General features: G+C 47.9%; 2 protein-coding genes across 2 annotated transcripts; both read left to right on the forward strand.

The window, feature by feature from the left end:
* Nucleotides 1-1,179: 1,179 nt before the first annotated feature.
* On the forward strand, nucleotides 1,180-3,108 carry BJ212DRAFT_1486201 (uncharacterized protein; the record flags this gene model as incomplete). The annotated part of the gene is made up of 6 exons (XM_041341094.1): nucleotides 1,180-2,145; nucleotides 2,202-2,237; nucleotides 2,290-2,469; nucleotides 2,526-2,588; nucleotides 2,642-2,776; nucleotides 2,830-3,108. The coding sequence occupies 6 exons, from the start codon at nucleotides 1,180-1,182 to the stop codon at nucleotides 3,106-3,108; spliced, it is 1,659 nt and encodes a 552-aa protein (XP_041187339.1).
* Nucleotides 3,109-9,301: 6,193 nt separating this feature from the next.
* BJ212DRAFT_847679 (uncharacterized protein) lies at nucleotides 9,302-10,827 on the forward strand. The gene is made up of 8 exons (XM_041344194.1): nucleotides 9,302-9,651; nucleotides 9,705-9,779; nucleotides 9,837-9,911; nucleotides 9,963-10,040; nucleotides 10,090-10,188; nucleotides 10,243-10,416; nucleotides 10,468-10,596; nucleotides 10,653-10,827. Exons 1-8 carry the CDS (start codon nucleotides 9,555-9,557, stop codon nucleotides 10,670-10,672), a joined length of 747 nt encoding a protein of 248 aa, XP_041187340.1. The 5' UTR covers nucleotides 9,302-9,554; the 3' UTR covers nucleotides 10,673-10,827.
* Nucleotides 10,828-17,669: the final 6,842 nt, after the last annotated feature.

The following is a 17,669-nucleotide window of genomic DNA, read 5'->3' on the forward strand; positions in this document are numbered from 1 at the left end:
ATGTCTTCGCGAAGGCCTGTACAGTAGGCCTTTGCATTATAGTAGTGAGAAAAGACTAGGAAAATCGATTTTTTGCGTGTATCAAAAACATGTTAAAAGCTAGTTAATATATCATATCAAGAACCCCTTGAAGGTGGGGGGGGGGGCAAGTTACAAACTCGCTGTTAACTTCCGAAGCCCCAGTAACCTCTCCACCTTTAGCTTTCAGGTTGCATTGGAAGAGCCAACGCCTGAAGGAGTGTACATCGATGAGGTTTCAGTGAGGCTGGAACAATTGAAAGCGGCAGATCGAGCCACTTTGTCCTGATATACGTAGTCTGCGTGCACTCCCATTTTATGTCGATGCCGAGGCGGAATTTACTTTTGATTGCTTTGGCGAGCTACAAGACCCAGGCCCCATTGGACAGAGATGTCAACACAAAACTTTAAAACACCCAATAACAGAGAACTCAAGACACCATGCAGGAGTGGCTCACTGAGGCATGCATAACAGAAAAGGGAGGCTCGGCGAGAATTAACCTGAATGATAGACGCGAAGACAACTTTAACAAAGAAGGCGTCAAATGATTGTAACCGAAAAGATCCAAACATGGGAGCACTAGCCGGCAGAGGTTTGGGGAGATAGGAGGGCGAACATGATTGGTTTCCCAGATCTGGGCATGAGCCCCGATGAATTTTTTTTTCATCGCGTTCTCCCTATCTTAACGTTGAGAGTTGAACCATTCCCGCGTCCACTGACACCTAACACTGACCTGCAACAGAGAGCGAGCGATGAATGCTAGAGCAATACTAGAGGTTGAATACTACAGCACATCCAACATCTAGATACGCTACCCGAGCACAGCAACCCTGGTGTGCACGTGAGAAATAGTAAGTATTGATGTTCTGGTACAGAAAGTCCATTCATGGCTGTGAGAACCTGCGAGAAGCTGTGAGTCAAGAATAGAGGAATAGAGCACATCTTGCAAGCACGACAGTTGTGCCTACATTGCGGAGTTCTTACCTCTTTATCATTATTAGCCTCTTGGTAATATTAACTCTCATCTGGATTTCTGGCGCAGATGAACTGAACAACCAACTACAGCAAACGAGGAGAGCACCACACCTTCAAACGCACCCAGATAATACTTCTTCCGCACTCGTCTACTTAGTAACTGTTTCGCTCGTGGAGACGTAGACATGGCTTCTACATCAACAAAGGCCAGCGTCCTCACGAAATCGACTTTGAAACCGGCAATGACTTTGAAGGGTGGATACACATCCATATGCTACTTTTCAGACGACAAGCGCATGATCAGCGGATCTACCGACAAGACCGCTCGACAATGGGACCTGAAGGCTGGTAAGGAGATTGAGGAGGAGCGACATGTTTACGAGAACAAGGTATGTGTGGTGGCGGTATCGAGGGACGGTCGATGGGTTGTCACTGGTGGTGGAGATCACGATTGTGCAGAGCTGAAAGCCTGGGAGGTTGAGACCGGGATTGTTAAAACATTTCAAGGACACTCAAGGGAGATCAGCTGCATTGATATCTCTGCGGACAGCAAGCTACTAGCGAGCGGAGCAGGAGATGTGGCACGAATATGGAACCTGGGCACTGGCAAACATGTGGCTGGACCATTCAAGACCGTTGATTTTGTGGGCACGGCTCGATTCTCAACAGACTCAAAGAAGGTTGCGGTGAACTTGTGGACGGGGAGCCGCCTTGAGGTCTGGGATGTCGAAACACAAAAGTTGGATGTGAGAGTAGGGGAGTCCCGTGGAAGACTCGGACGAACCACAAATGTGCCCGTGTTCTGGACAAACAAAAACAAAAACATTATAGCTACATTCACCTTCACGGATGACCACGCCAACACGATCTATGAGTTTGACGCGTCGACGCTGGAGACTGTCGGATCTCCCTTTGAAGGGCACACCAAACTAATCACCGGTCTGGCAGTTTCACATGATGGTGTTGTCCTTGCTAGCGCTGCCGGAGACGACACCATCAAGCTCTGGGCTGTCGAGTCCCGCCAGCTCCTCGCTTCCTTCGACGTTCAGAACCTCCTTACCCTTATATTCTCACCTGACGCATGTCAACTAGTTTACACGACTTATTCTGCGGTCATTGTATGCGACACTCCTCCTGACGTCCTTGCTAGTGTACGCATTTGTCACGTACATTTCTCGTGTGTGCGCTAACACTTCCTTACTTACAGGTACGTAAAAAGGCAACCCTCGGTGATCTACTAAATGTACGTGCCTCGTTGTTTTACTCATGACACAACTTATCCATCACCATTGCAGTCCGACGCAACTCGTCGACCTCCTGCCTTGCCTCGCAATCCACTGGTATTGCCTAGTCCACAAAGACCTCTGTCTACTGTAAACACGCAGCAACCCATCTTCCTTCGCCTCAGCAACCTCCTTCACTTCACTTCTCGCACGAATGCAGTTCCCAGTGTCCAACTTCGTAATCCACTAGATGTAGGTGCTTCAATTATCCTGGTTCTTTCTCTGTTAACTTGACAATGGAACCACAGGTCCCTGCTACATTGCCCTTACCATCCTCGCTCTCGGGACAGGCCGCACCTCAGTTTGATCATGTCAGTCTTTGATCTTTAGTAAACTGGCAATCAATGACTGACTATGTATACAGTTCGAAATAAGTTCTCCACCTCGCACCTCGAATGCTCCAGTCACACAGTTTCTACGACAGCACCTGTCGTTTCTCGTGCCAAGACATAGCCATGTGCAACCAGTTGTTGAAGTTGCACCGGGACGGAAGTTCACTGTAATGTATATTTCTTTACCTCTTAGTGCTTTCTGCTGATTTGTGCCTTACAGCGGCTTGCCGCTGCCAATTTCCCAGAATATAGGAAAGTCGATGACACCCGACATCTGTCTGGACAGCAGGCGGGAGTGCCGCAGGATGTCGACACATCTGACATCGATTCACTCCCAGATGTGCATTGGGTCAAGGCGTTCCTGTGCTACTATTCATGCTGGTCCCATGGCAGACTGAGGAAGCCTCCTCGATGGCGCTTGGAGCGTGTTGATATACCCCGTCGGGATAGCACGACAAATACTAGTAGTGGACGTAATGGTGCTCATGGTCGCAGTTAACTTCGTGTGCACTCATCCATGTTTGTTGTATCCTCCGTAAGAGATGATTTCATACTTATAGATCAATTCTACACCATCTGCGATACTCAGCGCACTTGCCACATCCCATCACAAGATGAACTTGCTTGATTTGAATGATCCTTCCGTGTAATTCACTTCCCGCTGGTCAAGATTGAGACATTCGTCTTGTTCAGTGTGTAATTTGAATGTCTCATTAACATTGCTCTATGAAACGGTCACATAAGGTTGACATAGCATAATTGAAATACAAACATCACATCAACAACTTGTCAACAAACTTCGATAAGGCCATTTTGTCCCTTCCAATTTGCTCATACCAACCATGTTCGAAAAACCCGTCATCGGTACTGGCCACATCTCCAGAGCTTCAGCGTCGAACACCACAAACTCGACTGTCCATGGCACGAGTCACATATGGTATGTAATTTGTATTATGTTAGTAAACCTACATGCAACATACATAATGGTTCCGTGTAGAATTGCATGTGCTAGAGTGGAAATAGAATCTGGTGGGGCCATCTAGTAGGTCGTCGTCATACTGATCGACATCTACAACCACCGGGAAACAACATGTCTTCGAGTTGCCGATTCAACACCCCGAATCCAGAATAATCAAACGTTCAACTATAGCTGATTTGGGATACTATTCGATGATCGTTAATCAGAGTTTGAAACGATTGATTGTTATCTTCAACGCTAATGGCAAATCGCATATAGCCATGATGCTGATAACCAGAGTAAATCAAAGGATGCCTCGCAACCGTAGAATCTCCGCTCCGAACGTTCCAGGGAACATAAGCCCAACATGTCACCAGGTGGAATACTACGTCTTTGGGCGATGACTCAATTAAAATTTGAGGACATGGCCAATCAGGTGAATCAGGTGAGCTGTATATCTTGCCTTCCTATCCGCCGCGTGGACCCCTGAAATGACAACGATCAGGCTCGTTGACTAATGTGGAAAGTTGCGGCGACACGACTTGAACGCATGAGCTCACTCGGTTAGATCATCAAGCAAGGTACTTATGATAATAGCATCATTGTTTAGGCGTCTAGTGAGAGGTTAATGCTATAACGCAGGTTTAAAAATGCCCCATCACACGCACCTTTGCAACTTCGAGCAAGACGCCGTCCCCCCACACACACCAAGTCAACCTCATCCGTGCTGCAGCTCCACTCAATGGCGACACTCATTCCAAGTACCACACCCATTCGAACGTTCGAAGATCACGGGGACCGCGTGATCGCAGTTGCGGTGTTCCGCGACGAACGCATGGTCACGGGCTCATATGACCGGACGCTTTGTTTGTGGGACTTGAAAACAGGCGTAGTGTTGAAGAAGATGGAGGGGCATCGCAGTCGGGTACGGGCGTTGGCTGTTTCACCAGATGGAAAATGGATAGCAAGTGGTGATGAGAACGGAGAACTCATCGCCTGGCATGGAAGAACTGGGGAACCACTCAACCAAGCAATCAAAGCCCACGACGGTTGGATATTTTCGCTTCACTTTTCACACAATTCCGGAACGCTGGCCAGTGGATCATCTGACACCACCACGAAGCTATGGTGCACATTGACGTGGCTGGTGCAAAATTCATGCAGTTACGGTGGAAATGTCCGCTGCGTTCGGTATTCGCCGTATACTACGAATTATCAATCACTTCTTGCGATTGTAACGGACCAAGATGTCCAAATTTACAATGACCGTGAAAATGACACAAATCGACTCCGCTGCGTTTCGTCCTTCAGAACGATTACTGGAGGATTCAACTACTCACTTGCGTGGACGCCCGATGGCTCACGGCTTCTCTCGGGGGGTCACGGGATTGATCCCACCATACGAGAGTGGGATACATCGACCTGGAAGCAGGTCGGTGAACCCTGGAAGGGCCATTTCAAGAATATCCATTCCATGTTTCTGAACTCTAGCGGCACTCTCCTTGCCTCAGCATCTCATGATAACCATGTCCGCCTCTGGCGAGTCTCAGATCGACAAACCATTGCTATATTCAAGCACACTGGGGAGGTGAACTGCGTCACATTTTCTGCGGATGACAAGCACCTCTTCAGTGGAGGTGCGGATAAAAAGATCTCAGAGTGGCCAACATCCGAGGACGCCTGGCCAGAGGATGGTCCAAGTGGTGGCCTCATGAAGGACCAGGCAACGCACCAGGTAAATTTGTTTCAGTTTCTCGCTCATTCATCATTTAAGCGTTTTTTTATGTCAAGGCTCAAGGCTACTCTGATTTCAAGGCATGTTCCTACCCTTAACTCTTACAACACAATGTGATCATGATTTGCACAGGTCGTCGCTATGAAGTTAGCAGTCCGCAATGCGTGCATAACTGGGGACTTGCCTACTGCTGAAAAGGTGCTAGATCTAGATATTGACGCTGACGCCAATGATCACACCGCCTATGCCACTCGCGCATTTGTTATGGCACGAAAACGCAACTGGGACCAAGCGCTTCAAGATGCAGTCCAGGTGAGACTTACCGACCCATCATGACCTCCTTACGAAAGTTAACTTCAATGATGACATAGTCCGTCAGCATTCAGCCATCGTTGGCAGGCCATATCTCTGAGGGTATTTCCCTCTGCGGAAAGAAGCAGGTTCTGGCCGCGAGGATATCATTCGATGTTGCATCCATGTTCACGAAGGGAGATTTGAAGACCGATCACCTCCTTTTCTTGATCAAGGCAGGTGATATTTTTCTAACATATTCCGTCCTTCATTGCGATTTTTAGGCCATTGCGTTATTCAATGCAGGACAACATCAAGAGGCAATGCTTCGCATCGGAGAGCTAGCCGCGAGTCCCAATGTCGATCCTGTTACTTGTCGTATTGTGGAAGTGAGTACCGTGTGCTCCATCACACCAGGTTCATATGATGTCATTGATTCATTTTGCTCTGTCGTACACCAGGCCTACCTACGCATCCAACTGGGAAACATAGCCTTGGATGGTGCGCACCATAATGACGCTGTTGAACACTTCACTGCCGCCGTCAATGCTAGTGCTTTCTTTTACAAATCGCCGATTCATCTGCTGTATGACGAATTTGTCGCGGTACGCTGATGTGGCGCCACCGAAAATTGTTTCGTGCTCAACTTCGTGTTTTCTGCAGCTCTTTGGCTGGGACCTCAAGTCCTTGTGGCACACCGCGAACCAGCAACAGTGTTATGCACTCTTTCGAGCAGGTAGTTTAAAAGCAGCCATCGAATCTTATCGGACCATCATGGATAAGACTGATGAGGATATGAAGGCCGGCTTTCGTGCTGGGTTCACTGGTAAGTATTTCAGTAATGTCTCCCCGTCCCTGCATTTATAATCGTCAACTGCACTTCACTCAGCTCTCAAATAAGATCGAAACGCGCTCTACGCTTCCCATGGAGGTGGTGCGCTCGCAGCGAGCGGTTACTCGCATAGTTTGCAACGTAAAGATCTTCTTGTAGCTTTGATTTGTACCTTGACGGTAGCTGTATTGCTCGGCGGTCGTGTCATGATAGTGGCCCACTTGAACATGTTTGTCCTATGTTTCCGAGTCTCTTTGCTTTGGGTTGAAACTACTTCTGAACATCGCCTCCCGCATATGTCTTGGTGTTTCGGGCTGAGCTAAGCGCGAGTATCATATGTGTAATCTAACTCGTCGTAAATATTTCATACAAGATATTGATCTTCCTGCACCCTGCCCGCCCCAGTGATAACCTGGTCCTAAGCCTTATCAAAGCCTTGCATAACTGATCTCTGACCTGATAACTCAAAAATGAGTTCGACGGTGTCGGAGTGAAACTTTATCCGATAACCACAACGAGTTCCGCATCTCCAGTGGAGAATAAAATGGGCGAGGAACCTCGGAAGAAAAAATCAACAGTGTTGAAGCGAGTCTACACGCACGCCATGTAAGGGATGAACGTCTGAGGGAATATATTTATATTTATATGAGATGGATATCGTGTTTAGGAGCCAACAGAGGTGCACGATGGTGCGGAAGTTGGGCATGAATTGAGAGGATGAGAAAAAGAACATGGTCACTAGGCGAGATGCGCACCACCGCCATGAACTTGGCATCAAAGAATGACGGAAGAACGTGCCAAAGGTGGCATGATTTCTGCAGAATGTGCTCAGCATGATTATGATGATCGTATATAAAACGGAGGTAGCTGCCTCGCCAACGAATCGAGTTGTCGTGCAACATCGAGACATATCTCCAAAGCGGTTGACAGCATTGATGGATTCATGTGCTGATTGTTGGCTTGATGTTTATAGCAAAGTTGAAGATGCGCGACTCCGAGTCGCTGCGACGCTTTCCCTACCGAAGTCAACTGTCAGTTCATCCCTGTTGCGGATTCAGATAGGAGATTGGATATTACTAGCCTGAGGCTGGCTGCAATTCGAAATAGCCTGACCATGATGATGAGCATATCGGCGAGTCTGCCACGGCTGTTTATATGTCCCTTCTTCACCAACACCATGCGAAGTTCTTTTTCCCCTTCCTTCAGCTCATGAAACCTTCCGTGCACCAAAGAACTTGAAATCAAGATTGTTAAAACATTTTATGGCCACTCAAAAGAGATCAGCCGCAATGATATCTCTGTGGACGGTAAGTTACTAGCGAGCGGGGCAGGAGATACAGCGGGGATATGGAACCTGGGCACTCAGGCAGGCAAGCTTGTGGCTGGACCCTTCGAGACCGTTGATTGTGTGGGCACAGCTCGATTCTCATCAGACTCATGGAGTGCCTGCAGTGTTCTGGACGAACAAAAATAAAAACGTTACGCGGATGACGGTGCCAAGACGATCTAGATCTATCGATTTGATGCGGGACTAGTATCAGATAGGTCGCCTCTCCGGCGTCATCACCAGTCTGGCAGTTCAAACGTTCAGGAGTCTACACCATCAAGCTAACTGCTCTGGGCTGTCAAATCTCGCCAGCTTTTCGCTTCCTTTGACGTGCTGAGTCCCTCCTTTCACCTGACGCACGCCAACTAGTCTACACGAAAGTTATTCCACGATCGTTGTACTATGCAACACTCCTCCTGACATCCTTACTAGTGTACGCATTTCCTTACAGGTGATCTACCCAATGTACGTGCCTCGTTGTTTTACTCATTACACAACTTATCCATCACCGTCATTGCAGTTCCCCTCGTCCAATCTCGTAATCTACAAGATGTGGGTGTTTCAACTATTCCGGTTCTTTTTCTGTTGACTCGATGATGAAACTACAGGTCCCTGCTACATTACCCCCACCACCCTCTCTCTCGGGACAGGCTGAATCTCGGTTTGATCATGTCAGTCTTCGATTTTAGTAAGCTCGCAATGCATGACTGAATGCGTATACAGTTCGAATCGAGTTCATCGCCTCGCACCTCGAGCACTCCAGTCACGCAGTCCCTACGACAGCACATTTCGTTGCTCGTGCAAGACATAGCTATGTACCGCCAGTCGTTGAAGTCGAAAGGTCACTGTAACGTACATTTCCTTACCTCAGTGTTTTTCGCTGATGGGTGCCCTACAGCTACAGCGGCTAGCTGCTGCTAAATTATGAGAATACAAGAAAGTCGACGACACCCGACGTCCGTCTTGACATGCGGAAGTGCCCCAGGATGCCGAGTCGTCTGACATAGATTCACTCTCAGACGGGCATTGAGTTGAGGCGTGCCTGCGCTACTATTTATGCCGGTCTCATGGCAGACTGAGGATGCCTCCCCGGTGGCGCTTGGAGTGTGTTGATATACCCGGTCAGGATAGCATGATACACACTAGTAGCAATAGTGGTGCTCATGGTTGCAGTTGGCGTTGCGTGGACCGATCCACTGCTACATCCTCCACGATTGATGATTTCTGACGTATGTAAGGACGATCCTGCATCGGAAGCAATTTGTCTGACCCCTATGTACGCGCTCCACCTGAGCTTCTACATACTACATACTTCGGTCATTCCCATACGGAGAATCCTGCTCAAACATCCTGCGATTGCGCTCGCACAATCTCACTCTGATTTCGCCGGGTCGGGCTTCAGTTCCGAGCCCAATGTTCACATATTACGCGATTTGTATATCCGAGACTCTTCTGTCGATAAATGCACTAAAGCCGATCAAGCAAATTGACCCTGTGTTTACGTAGAGTTACGTTTGAATAAGCGAGAGACACGGCATAACGAAAACACTAAGAACTTGCTCTTAATTTTCTTTGGTTCGTTTTACTGACAAATGGCCGTTCGGGGTTCCGAGTCGCAGCAGGGTCCCGCAGGTATGTACAAACTGAGGCATATTACTCGGGATCCCTGAGAGTAAATTTCGGCAAGCTCGTCTTGCGGTATAAAATGCAGGCCATGGAAGACCTTAGCTTTTTGCTCTAGGCTTGTATCTCCGCGCACGCTCCCCCTACTTCCTTCAATCGTCCCTCCCCCCACTGCCACCATGTTGCCCAAATCTTTCGCACTTTTTGCTGCCTTCGCTGCTTTCGCCTCTGTATTTGCTTCCCCCATTCCTGGCAGTGTGGCTGACGTTACTGCCGGTAAGTCCCATCTCCATGATGCGTTTCGCCTCTTAATTGTGTTCTCGCTGTAGTTGTTGAGGACGTTGCCAACGATCTCACGGTCAATGTGGGAACTCGTGCTGAAGCAGTTGAAAATGATTCCCCCTGTAAGCATGAAATATATTCATGACCTGATGGCAATGTTGATCAGAATGACATTTCAGCCTTCGACGAGGTCGTCAAATTGTTTGAACTCTCGCGGCGAGATGACGGATGCAGTGTCATTGACATCGACGGTAGTAAGTCGCTCGTCTTAAGTCGGGGTTTATAACCTGATCGGAACCGAATAGTCATCTACAACGTGCTTAACAACGGTACAATCACTGTCTTGAAGCGCGATGACTGCAATGTTGCCAGAGCTACTGCTCGTAAGTATTTCTTCTCGGTTATTAGTTCACATATTGAACAATCTCTCAGAGATCAGGGATGTTGTGAACAAGGCCAGAGCCAACGCTCTCAGCGCCAGGTCCAAACGCGGTGAGGAGAAACGTTACTCGTATGAAGAAATCGAAGCAAGTGCGTCGTTATCGTCATCAATTCGTATTTCCCAATCTGATTATTATATTGTAGTTGTCGTCAGCGAAGCGAACAATTTGAAGAAGACCAACGCGGCAACTCGGTCAAAGGCTGACAAACGTGATGCCGGTGTCTACGCAATTGTGGAAAGGGTTCTCGACAACTTCCATGCCGATGACCTCACGCTATCCAAGCGTGGCACTTACACTGTCTCCCAAATTGCCACCGGTACGATATGTGCCATTTCTTTCACCGCCAGATTCTGACTTGACACTGTAGCGGTCAAAAATGCCCTCGATGGCGTGACCGGTTCATCGAAACGCTCAGACAACGTCGACGCTCTTGCCGAACAGGTTCTTGATGAGTTATATGCTCAAGCTGCCAAGCGCACTGATGACATCAATGCTTGTGAGTACCGTCATGACCGCAAAGCGAATGCCTCCTAAATCATCAATCAAATTCAGTTACTGAAAACAGTCTCTAGAACGCGTCGCCTATGTGATTCAATCATCTCACGGCGGCATTCCATACCCGACAGCCAAACACATACTTCGCTCTTTGTTTATCACTGTCACTCGAATACCCTAATGCAAAGATCTTCCCTCTTGTCTTTGTACCCAGACGAAGTTTAATGTCCAAGGCCAGACAAGCGAGTGTTGTCTTCAACATGGCGTCAATGTCCTCTCTATCCATGATCCGGCGCGTCCTATTCAACGGCTCTATTTCACTCCTACGCGTTTAAATGGTATTTCTCTGTTTGATATCGCTCCTACCTCGCCAAGATGGCACAATAAATGACAGCCTCGATAGTACTCTTGGTTGCAGTTGACTCTATGGACCAATCCACTACTATGTCTTCCACGCTGATGATTTTACGCTTAAATATATACATCAATCCTACACCGTACGTGGGAGTCGCACGAATTTCTTCCGCAGGATTAACAGTTCCGTCCTTGGATATTTCAGATACATCGATTTTACACCGTGTATCTTCCAGTGCAATACTGAGCACAATTGCTAAATTCCATCACAAGATGAATACATGATTCAGATGATCCTCGAGTATCTCACGTCGAATATTGATCGTTTTGAACTGGTCAAAATTGAGACACTCGTTTTGCTCAATGTGGATGTATGTTCATTAATACTGCTCAATAAAACGGTCGCATATATAACAAGGTCGTTGTATTTGAAATAGTGACATTCTCGCCAAACATCACGTCACCACACCGTCATGTGCGATAAGCACATCATCGGTATTGCTCACTGAGCTACAGAGCTTTTATGTGCAAATGTAGCCTCGAGCACTGTCAAATCCAGAACGCCGAAACAATCCAACGTGCAACTATAACTGACTTGGGATGAATAGTAAATATCTATTCGATGATCGTTAATCAGAGTTTGAAACGATTGATTGTCGATTATCTTCAATGCTAATGACAATCACGCATATCCATGATGCTGACAACCAGAGGAGATTATCAGGAAAGCCCGTGACCATAGGATCTTCACTACGAACGTTCCAGGGAATAGAAGCCCAACATGTCACCGGGTGGAATGCTACGTCTTTGGGTGACGATTCAATTAAAATTCGAGGGTATGGCCAATTAGGTCAGTCAGGTGAACTATCTGCCGCGTAGACCCCTGAAACAACCACGATCAGGCTCGTTAACTAATGTGGAAAGTTGCGGCGACACAACTTGGACGAATGAGCTCATCCGTTTAGATCATCAAGCAAGGTACTTATGGTGAAAGCCTCGTGTCTTGGGCGTCTAGTGAGAGGATAAACTAAAAAGTAGGTTTAAATGCTCCATCGCACGCACCTCTGCAACTTCGAGTAAGACGCCATCCCTACACGCACCAAGACCACCTCAAGTGCGCTGCAGCTCCACTAAAATGACGGCCCTCATTCCAAGCACCACACCCATTCGAACATTCGAAGATCACGGGGATCGCGTGGTCGCAGTCGCGGCTTTCTGCACATATGATAGACTTGAACGTATGGTCACGGGATCGTATGACGGGATGCTTCGTCTCTGGGACTTGAAGACAGGTGTAGTGTTGAAGAAGATGGAGGGGCATCGCAGTCGGGTGCGGGCATTGGCTGTTTCACCAGATGGGTATCGGATAGCAAGCGGTGATGAGAGCGGAAAGCTCATTGTCTGGCGTGGACCAACTTGGGAACCAGACTACCGGCAACCACTAAGCAATGAAGCCCACGACGGCTGGATATTTTCGCTTGACTTTTCACAGGGTTCCCAGGCGCTGGCCAGTGGATCATCCGACACCACCGTGAAGCTACGGAGCATAGAGTCATCATGGCAGGTGCAACATTCACTCAATTGCGGTGGAAATGTCCGCTGCGTTCGGTATTCGCCGCATGGCTATCATGAAACACTTCTTGCGATTGCAACGGACCACGATGTTCAAATTTACCAGAATTACTGTAACACGTACAATTACAATCGCAATTACAATCCCAAATCTCCATTCCCCAACCAGTTGAGGACAAGGATTAGTGGACGATTCTACTACTCACTTGTGTGGACGCCCGGTGGCTCACGGCTTCTCTCGGGGGGTCACGGGATTGATCCCACCATACGAGAGTGGGATACATCGACCTGGCAACAGGTCGGTGATTCCTGGGGGGGCCATTCCAAGAATATCCACGCCATTTGTCTCAACTCTAGCGGCACTCTCCTTGCCTCCGCATCTCATGACAACCGTGTCCGCCTCTGGCGACTCTCAGATCGACGAAATATTGCCACATTCAAGCACTCTGAGGAGGTGAACTGTGTCACGTTCTCTGCAGATGACAAGCGCATCCTCAGTGGAGGTGTGGATAAAAAGATCTCAGAGTGGCCAATACCCGAGGACGCAGCTTTACCAGAGGATGGTCCAAGGGATGGCCTCATGAAAGAGCAGGTGACGCACCAGGTAATTTTGTTTTCAGTTTCCCGCCTGTTCATCATCTAAGCGTCTTTTTTATCCCAAGACTCAAGCCTACTCTGATTTCAAGGCACGTTCTCACCTTTGATTCTTATAACACAATGCGAACATGATTTACGCAGGTCCTCGCTATGAACTCGACTGTCCGCAATGCGTGCATAGTCGGGGACTGGCCTACCGCTGAAAAGGTGCTAAATCTAGATATCGAGGCTCACCCCAACGATCACACCGCCTATGCAGATCGCGCATTTGTTATGGCACGAAAATGTGACTGGGATCAAGCGCTTCAAGATGCATTTCAGGTGAGACTGATCGACCTCCTTGCAAAAGTTAACTTTGATGATGGGATAGTCCGTCACCATTCAGCCATCGTTGGCAGGCCATATCTCCAAGGGCATTGCCCTTTGCGGAAAAAAGCAGGTTCTGGCCGCGAGGATATCATTTGATGTCGCATCCATGTTCACAAATGGAGATTTAAAAACCGATCACTTCCTTTTCTTGATCAAGGCACGTAATATTTTTCTAACATACTCTGTGTTTCATTGCGGTTTTTAGGCTATTGCGTTATTCAACGCAGATGAACATCAAGAGGCAATACTCCGCATCGGAGAGCTAGCTACGTGTCCCAATGTCGATCTTGTTGCTTGTCGTATCGTGGAAGTGAGTACCATATGCTCGATCACACTAGGTTCATGTGCTGTCATTGATTTCTCTTAACCTTCGTACACCAGGCCTACCTACGCATCCAACTGGGAACTATTGCCTTGAATGGCGCGCGCCATAATGAAGCTGTTGAACACTTCACTGCCGCCGTCAATGCTAGCATTTTCTTTTACAAATTGCCTATTCATTTGATGTACGACGAATTTGTCGCGGTACGCTGATATCATACAACCGAAAATTCTTTTATGTTCAACCGCATGTTTTCTGCAGCTCTTCGGCTGGGACCTCAAGTCCTTGTGGTACACTGCGAACCAGCAACAGTGTTATGCACTATTTCGAGCAGGTAGTTTTGGAGCAGCCATCAGATCGTATCAGTCTATCATGGATAAGACTGATGATGATATGAAGGCCGGTTTACGTACTGGGCTCACTGGTAAGTATTTCAGTAGTGTCTCTCTGTCTATAGTCATCAACTGAACTTCATTCAGCTCTCAAGTAAGATCGAAATGCGCTCTACACTTTTTATGGAGATAGTTTGTTCGCAGCAAACGGTTACTTATATGGTTTGAAACACAGAGATCCTCGAATAATTTCCATTTGCACCTTGACGGTAGTTGTATCGCTCGAATAGCCCTTGGTGCTCGTGTCATGATACACTGGCCTACTTGATATGTGTAGGTGTACGTAAGCCACCAGGCTTACAGGGTCATCGCCATACTAATCGCCATCCTCAACCACCGGAAATCCGAGAAACAACAAGTCTTCGAGTTGCCGCTGCAAAACCTCGAATCCAAAATAGTCCAAGGTTCAGCTACTAATAGCTGACTTTGGATGAATAGCAAATGCCTATTCGATGATCGAGTTTGAAACGATTGATTTTGTCGACTGTCTTCGATGCTAATGGCAAATCACATACACATAATGCTGACAACCAGAGGAGATTAAAGGAGGCCTCGCAACCGTAGGATCTCCGCTATGAACGTTCCAGGGAGCAGGTTTAACGTGTTGCCGGGTGGAATGGTACATCTTTGGATGTCGGCTTGGTGAAAATTCGAGGGCATGGCCAATTAGGTGAATCAGGTGAACCGTTTATGTCGTCTTCCTATCTGCCGCGTGGACCCCTGAAACAACCACGATCAGGCTCGTTGACTGATGTGGAAGGTTGCGGCGACACGACTTGGACGAATGAGTTGATCCGTTTAGATCATCAAGCAAGGTACTTATGATGAAAAGCCTCGTATCTTGGGCGTCTAGTGAGAGGGTAAACTAAAAAGCAGGTTTAAAATGCCCCATCACACGCACCTCTGTAACTTCGAGTAAGACGCCATCCCCACGCACACCAGATCCACCTCAGCTGCGCTGCAGCTCCACTAAAATGACGGCCCTCATTCCAAACATCACACCCATTCGAACATTCGAAGATCACGGGGATCGCGTGGTCGCGGTCGCAGCCCTCCACGACGAACGCATGGTCACAGGATCGTATGACGGGATGCTTCGTCTCTGGGACTTAAAAACAGGTGTAGTGTTGAAGAAGATGAAGGGGCATCGCAGTCGGGTGCGGGCATTGGCGGTATCGTCAGATGGGAGATGGATAGCAAGCGGTGATGAGAGCGGAGAGCTCATCACCTGGCATGGAAAAACCGGGGAACCATTCAATGAAGCAATCAAGGCTCACGACGGCTGGATATTTTCGCTTGACTTTTCTCCTGATTCCATGGCGCTGGCCAGTGGATCATCTGACACCACCACGAAGCCATGGCGGACATCAACGTGGCAGGTGCAATGTACACTCAGTTGCGGTGGAAATGTCCGCTGCGTTCGGTATTCGCCGCATGGCTATCATGAAACACTTCTTGCGATTGCAACAGACCACGATGTCCAAATTTACCAGAATTACCGTAGCATGCACAGTTACAGCTACAATCACAATCCCACATCTCCATTCCCCAGTCAGTTGAGGACAAGGACTAGTGGAGGATTCAACTACTCAATCGCGTGGACGCCCGATGGCTCACGGCTTCTCTCGGGGGCAGTGGGCCTGATCCCACCATACGAGAGTGGGATACATCGACCTGGCAGCAGGTCGGTGATCCTGGGGGGGCCATTCCAAGAATATCAACGCCATTTCTGTGAACTCTAGCGGCACTCTCCTTGCCTCCGCATCTCATGACAATCGTGTCCGTCTCTGGCGACTCTCAGATCAACGAAACATTGCCATATTCAAGCACTCCGAAGGAGGTGAACTGCGTCACGTTCTCTGCGGATGACAAGCGCATCCTCAGTGGAGGTGTGGATAAAAAGATCTCAGAGTGGCCAACACCCGAGGACGCGGCTTTACCAGAGGATGGTACAAGGGATGGCCTCATGAAAGAGCAGGCGACGCACCAGGTAATTTTGTTTTCAGTTTCCCGCCTATTCATCATCTAAACGTCTTTTTTATCCAAGACTCAAGCCTACTCTGATTTCAAGGCACGTTCTCACCTTTGATTCATATAACAGCAATGCGAACATGATTTACGCAGGTCCTCGCTATGAACTCGACTGTCCGCAATGCGTGCATAGTCGGAGACTGGCCTACCGCTGAAAAGGTGCTAAATCTAGATATTGAGGCTCACCCCAACGATCACACCGCGTATGCCAATCGCGCATTTCTTATGGTGCGAAAGCGTGACTGGGACCAAGCGCTTAAAGATGCAATTCAGGTGAGACTGACTCACCCATCATGACCTCCCTACAAAAGCTAACTTTGATGATGGCCTAGTCTGTCACCATTCGGCCATCGTTGGCAGGCCACATCTCGAAGGGCATTGCCTTCTGCGGAAAAAAGCAGGTTCTAGGCCGCAAGAATATCATTTGATCTCGCATCCCTGTTTACAAAGGGAGATTTAAAGACCAATCACTTCCTTTTCTTGGTTAAGGCAGGCGATATCTTTCTAACATGCTCCAGTGCTTCATCGCAGTTTTTAGGCCATTACGTTATTCAATGCAAATGAATATCAAGAGGCGATGCTTCGCAGTTGGAGAGCTAGCCGCAGTGTCCCAATGTCGATCTTGTTGCTTGTCGTGTTGTGGAAGTGAGTACCATGCGTTCTATCACATCAGGTTCATGTGCTATCATTGATGTCTTTATCCTTCGTACACCAGGCCAACCTACGCGTCCAACTTGGAAACATTGCCTTTAATGGTGCGCGCTACAACGAAGCTGTTGAACACTTCACTGCCGCCGTCAATGCTAGCACTTTCTTTTACAAATCGCCAATTCATTTGATGTATGACGAATTTGTCGCGGTACGCAGATACGACATCAGTCGAAACAAAATAATTTGTGCTCAACTGCTGTATTTTCCGCAGCTCTTTGACTGGGACCTCAAGTCCTTGTGGAATACCGCGAACCGACAACAGTGTCATGCACTCTTTCGAGCAGGTAGTATTGGAGCGGCCAGTCGAATCTTATCTGTCAATCATGGATAAGACTGATGATGATATGAAGGCCGGCTTACGTGCTTGGTTCACTGGTGAGTATTTCAGTAATGTCTCCCCATGTATGATCATCAACTGCACTTCACTCAGCTCTCAAGTAAGATCGAAACGCGCTCTACGCTTTCTAGGGAGATGGTGCGCTCGCAGTGGATAGTTACTTACATATATGGTTTGAAACATAGAGATCCTCGAGTAGTTTTCATTTGTACCTTGACGGTAGTCGTATCACAAATAGCCCTCGGTGCTTGTGCCATAGTATACTGGCCTACTTGAATATGTTTATCCTATGTTTCCGAATCTCTTTACTTTCTCTTGAAATCATTTCTGGACATCGTCTCGCGCGTCTGTCTTGACGTTTCAGTCTGAGATAAGTCCGATCATCATAT

This window comes from Suillus subaureus, assembly GCF_016647635.1.
Source record: "Suillus subaureus strain MN1 chromosome Unknown BJ212scaffold_51, whole genome shotgun sequence".
Taxonomy (NCBI): domain Eukaryota; kingdom Fungi; phylum Basidiomycota; class Agaricomycetes; order Boletales; family Suillaceae; genus Suillus; species Suillus subaureus.

Bases quoted from the DNA above. Each gene is read 5' to 3' on its own strand.
- BJ212DRAFT_847679 (XM_041344194.1), top strand. From the start codon at position 9,555: ATGTTGCCCAAATCTTTCGCACTTTTTGCTGCCTTCGCTGCTTTCGCC. The intron at 9,912-9,962 runs GTAAGTCGCTCG...GGAACCGAATAG, and splicing joins TGTCATTGACATCGACGGTA to TCATCTACAACGTGCTTAAC. The intron at 10,189-10,242 runs GTGCGTCGTTAT...ATTATATTGTAG, and splicing joins GTATGAAGAAATCGAAGCAA to TTGTCGTCAGCGAAGCGAAC.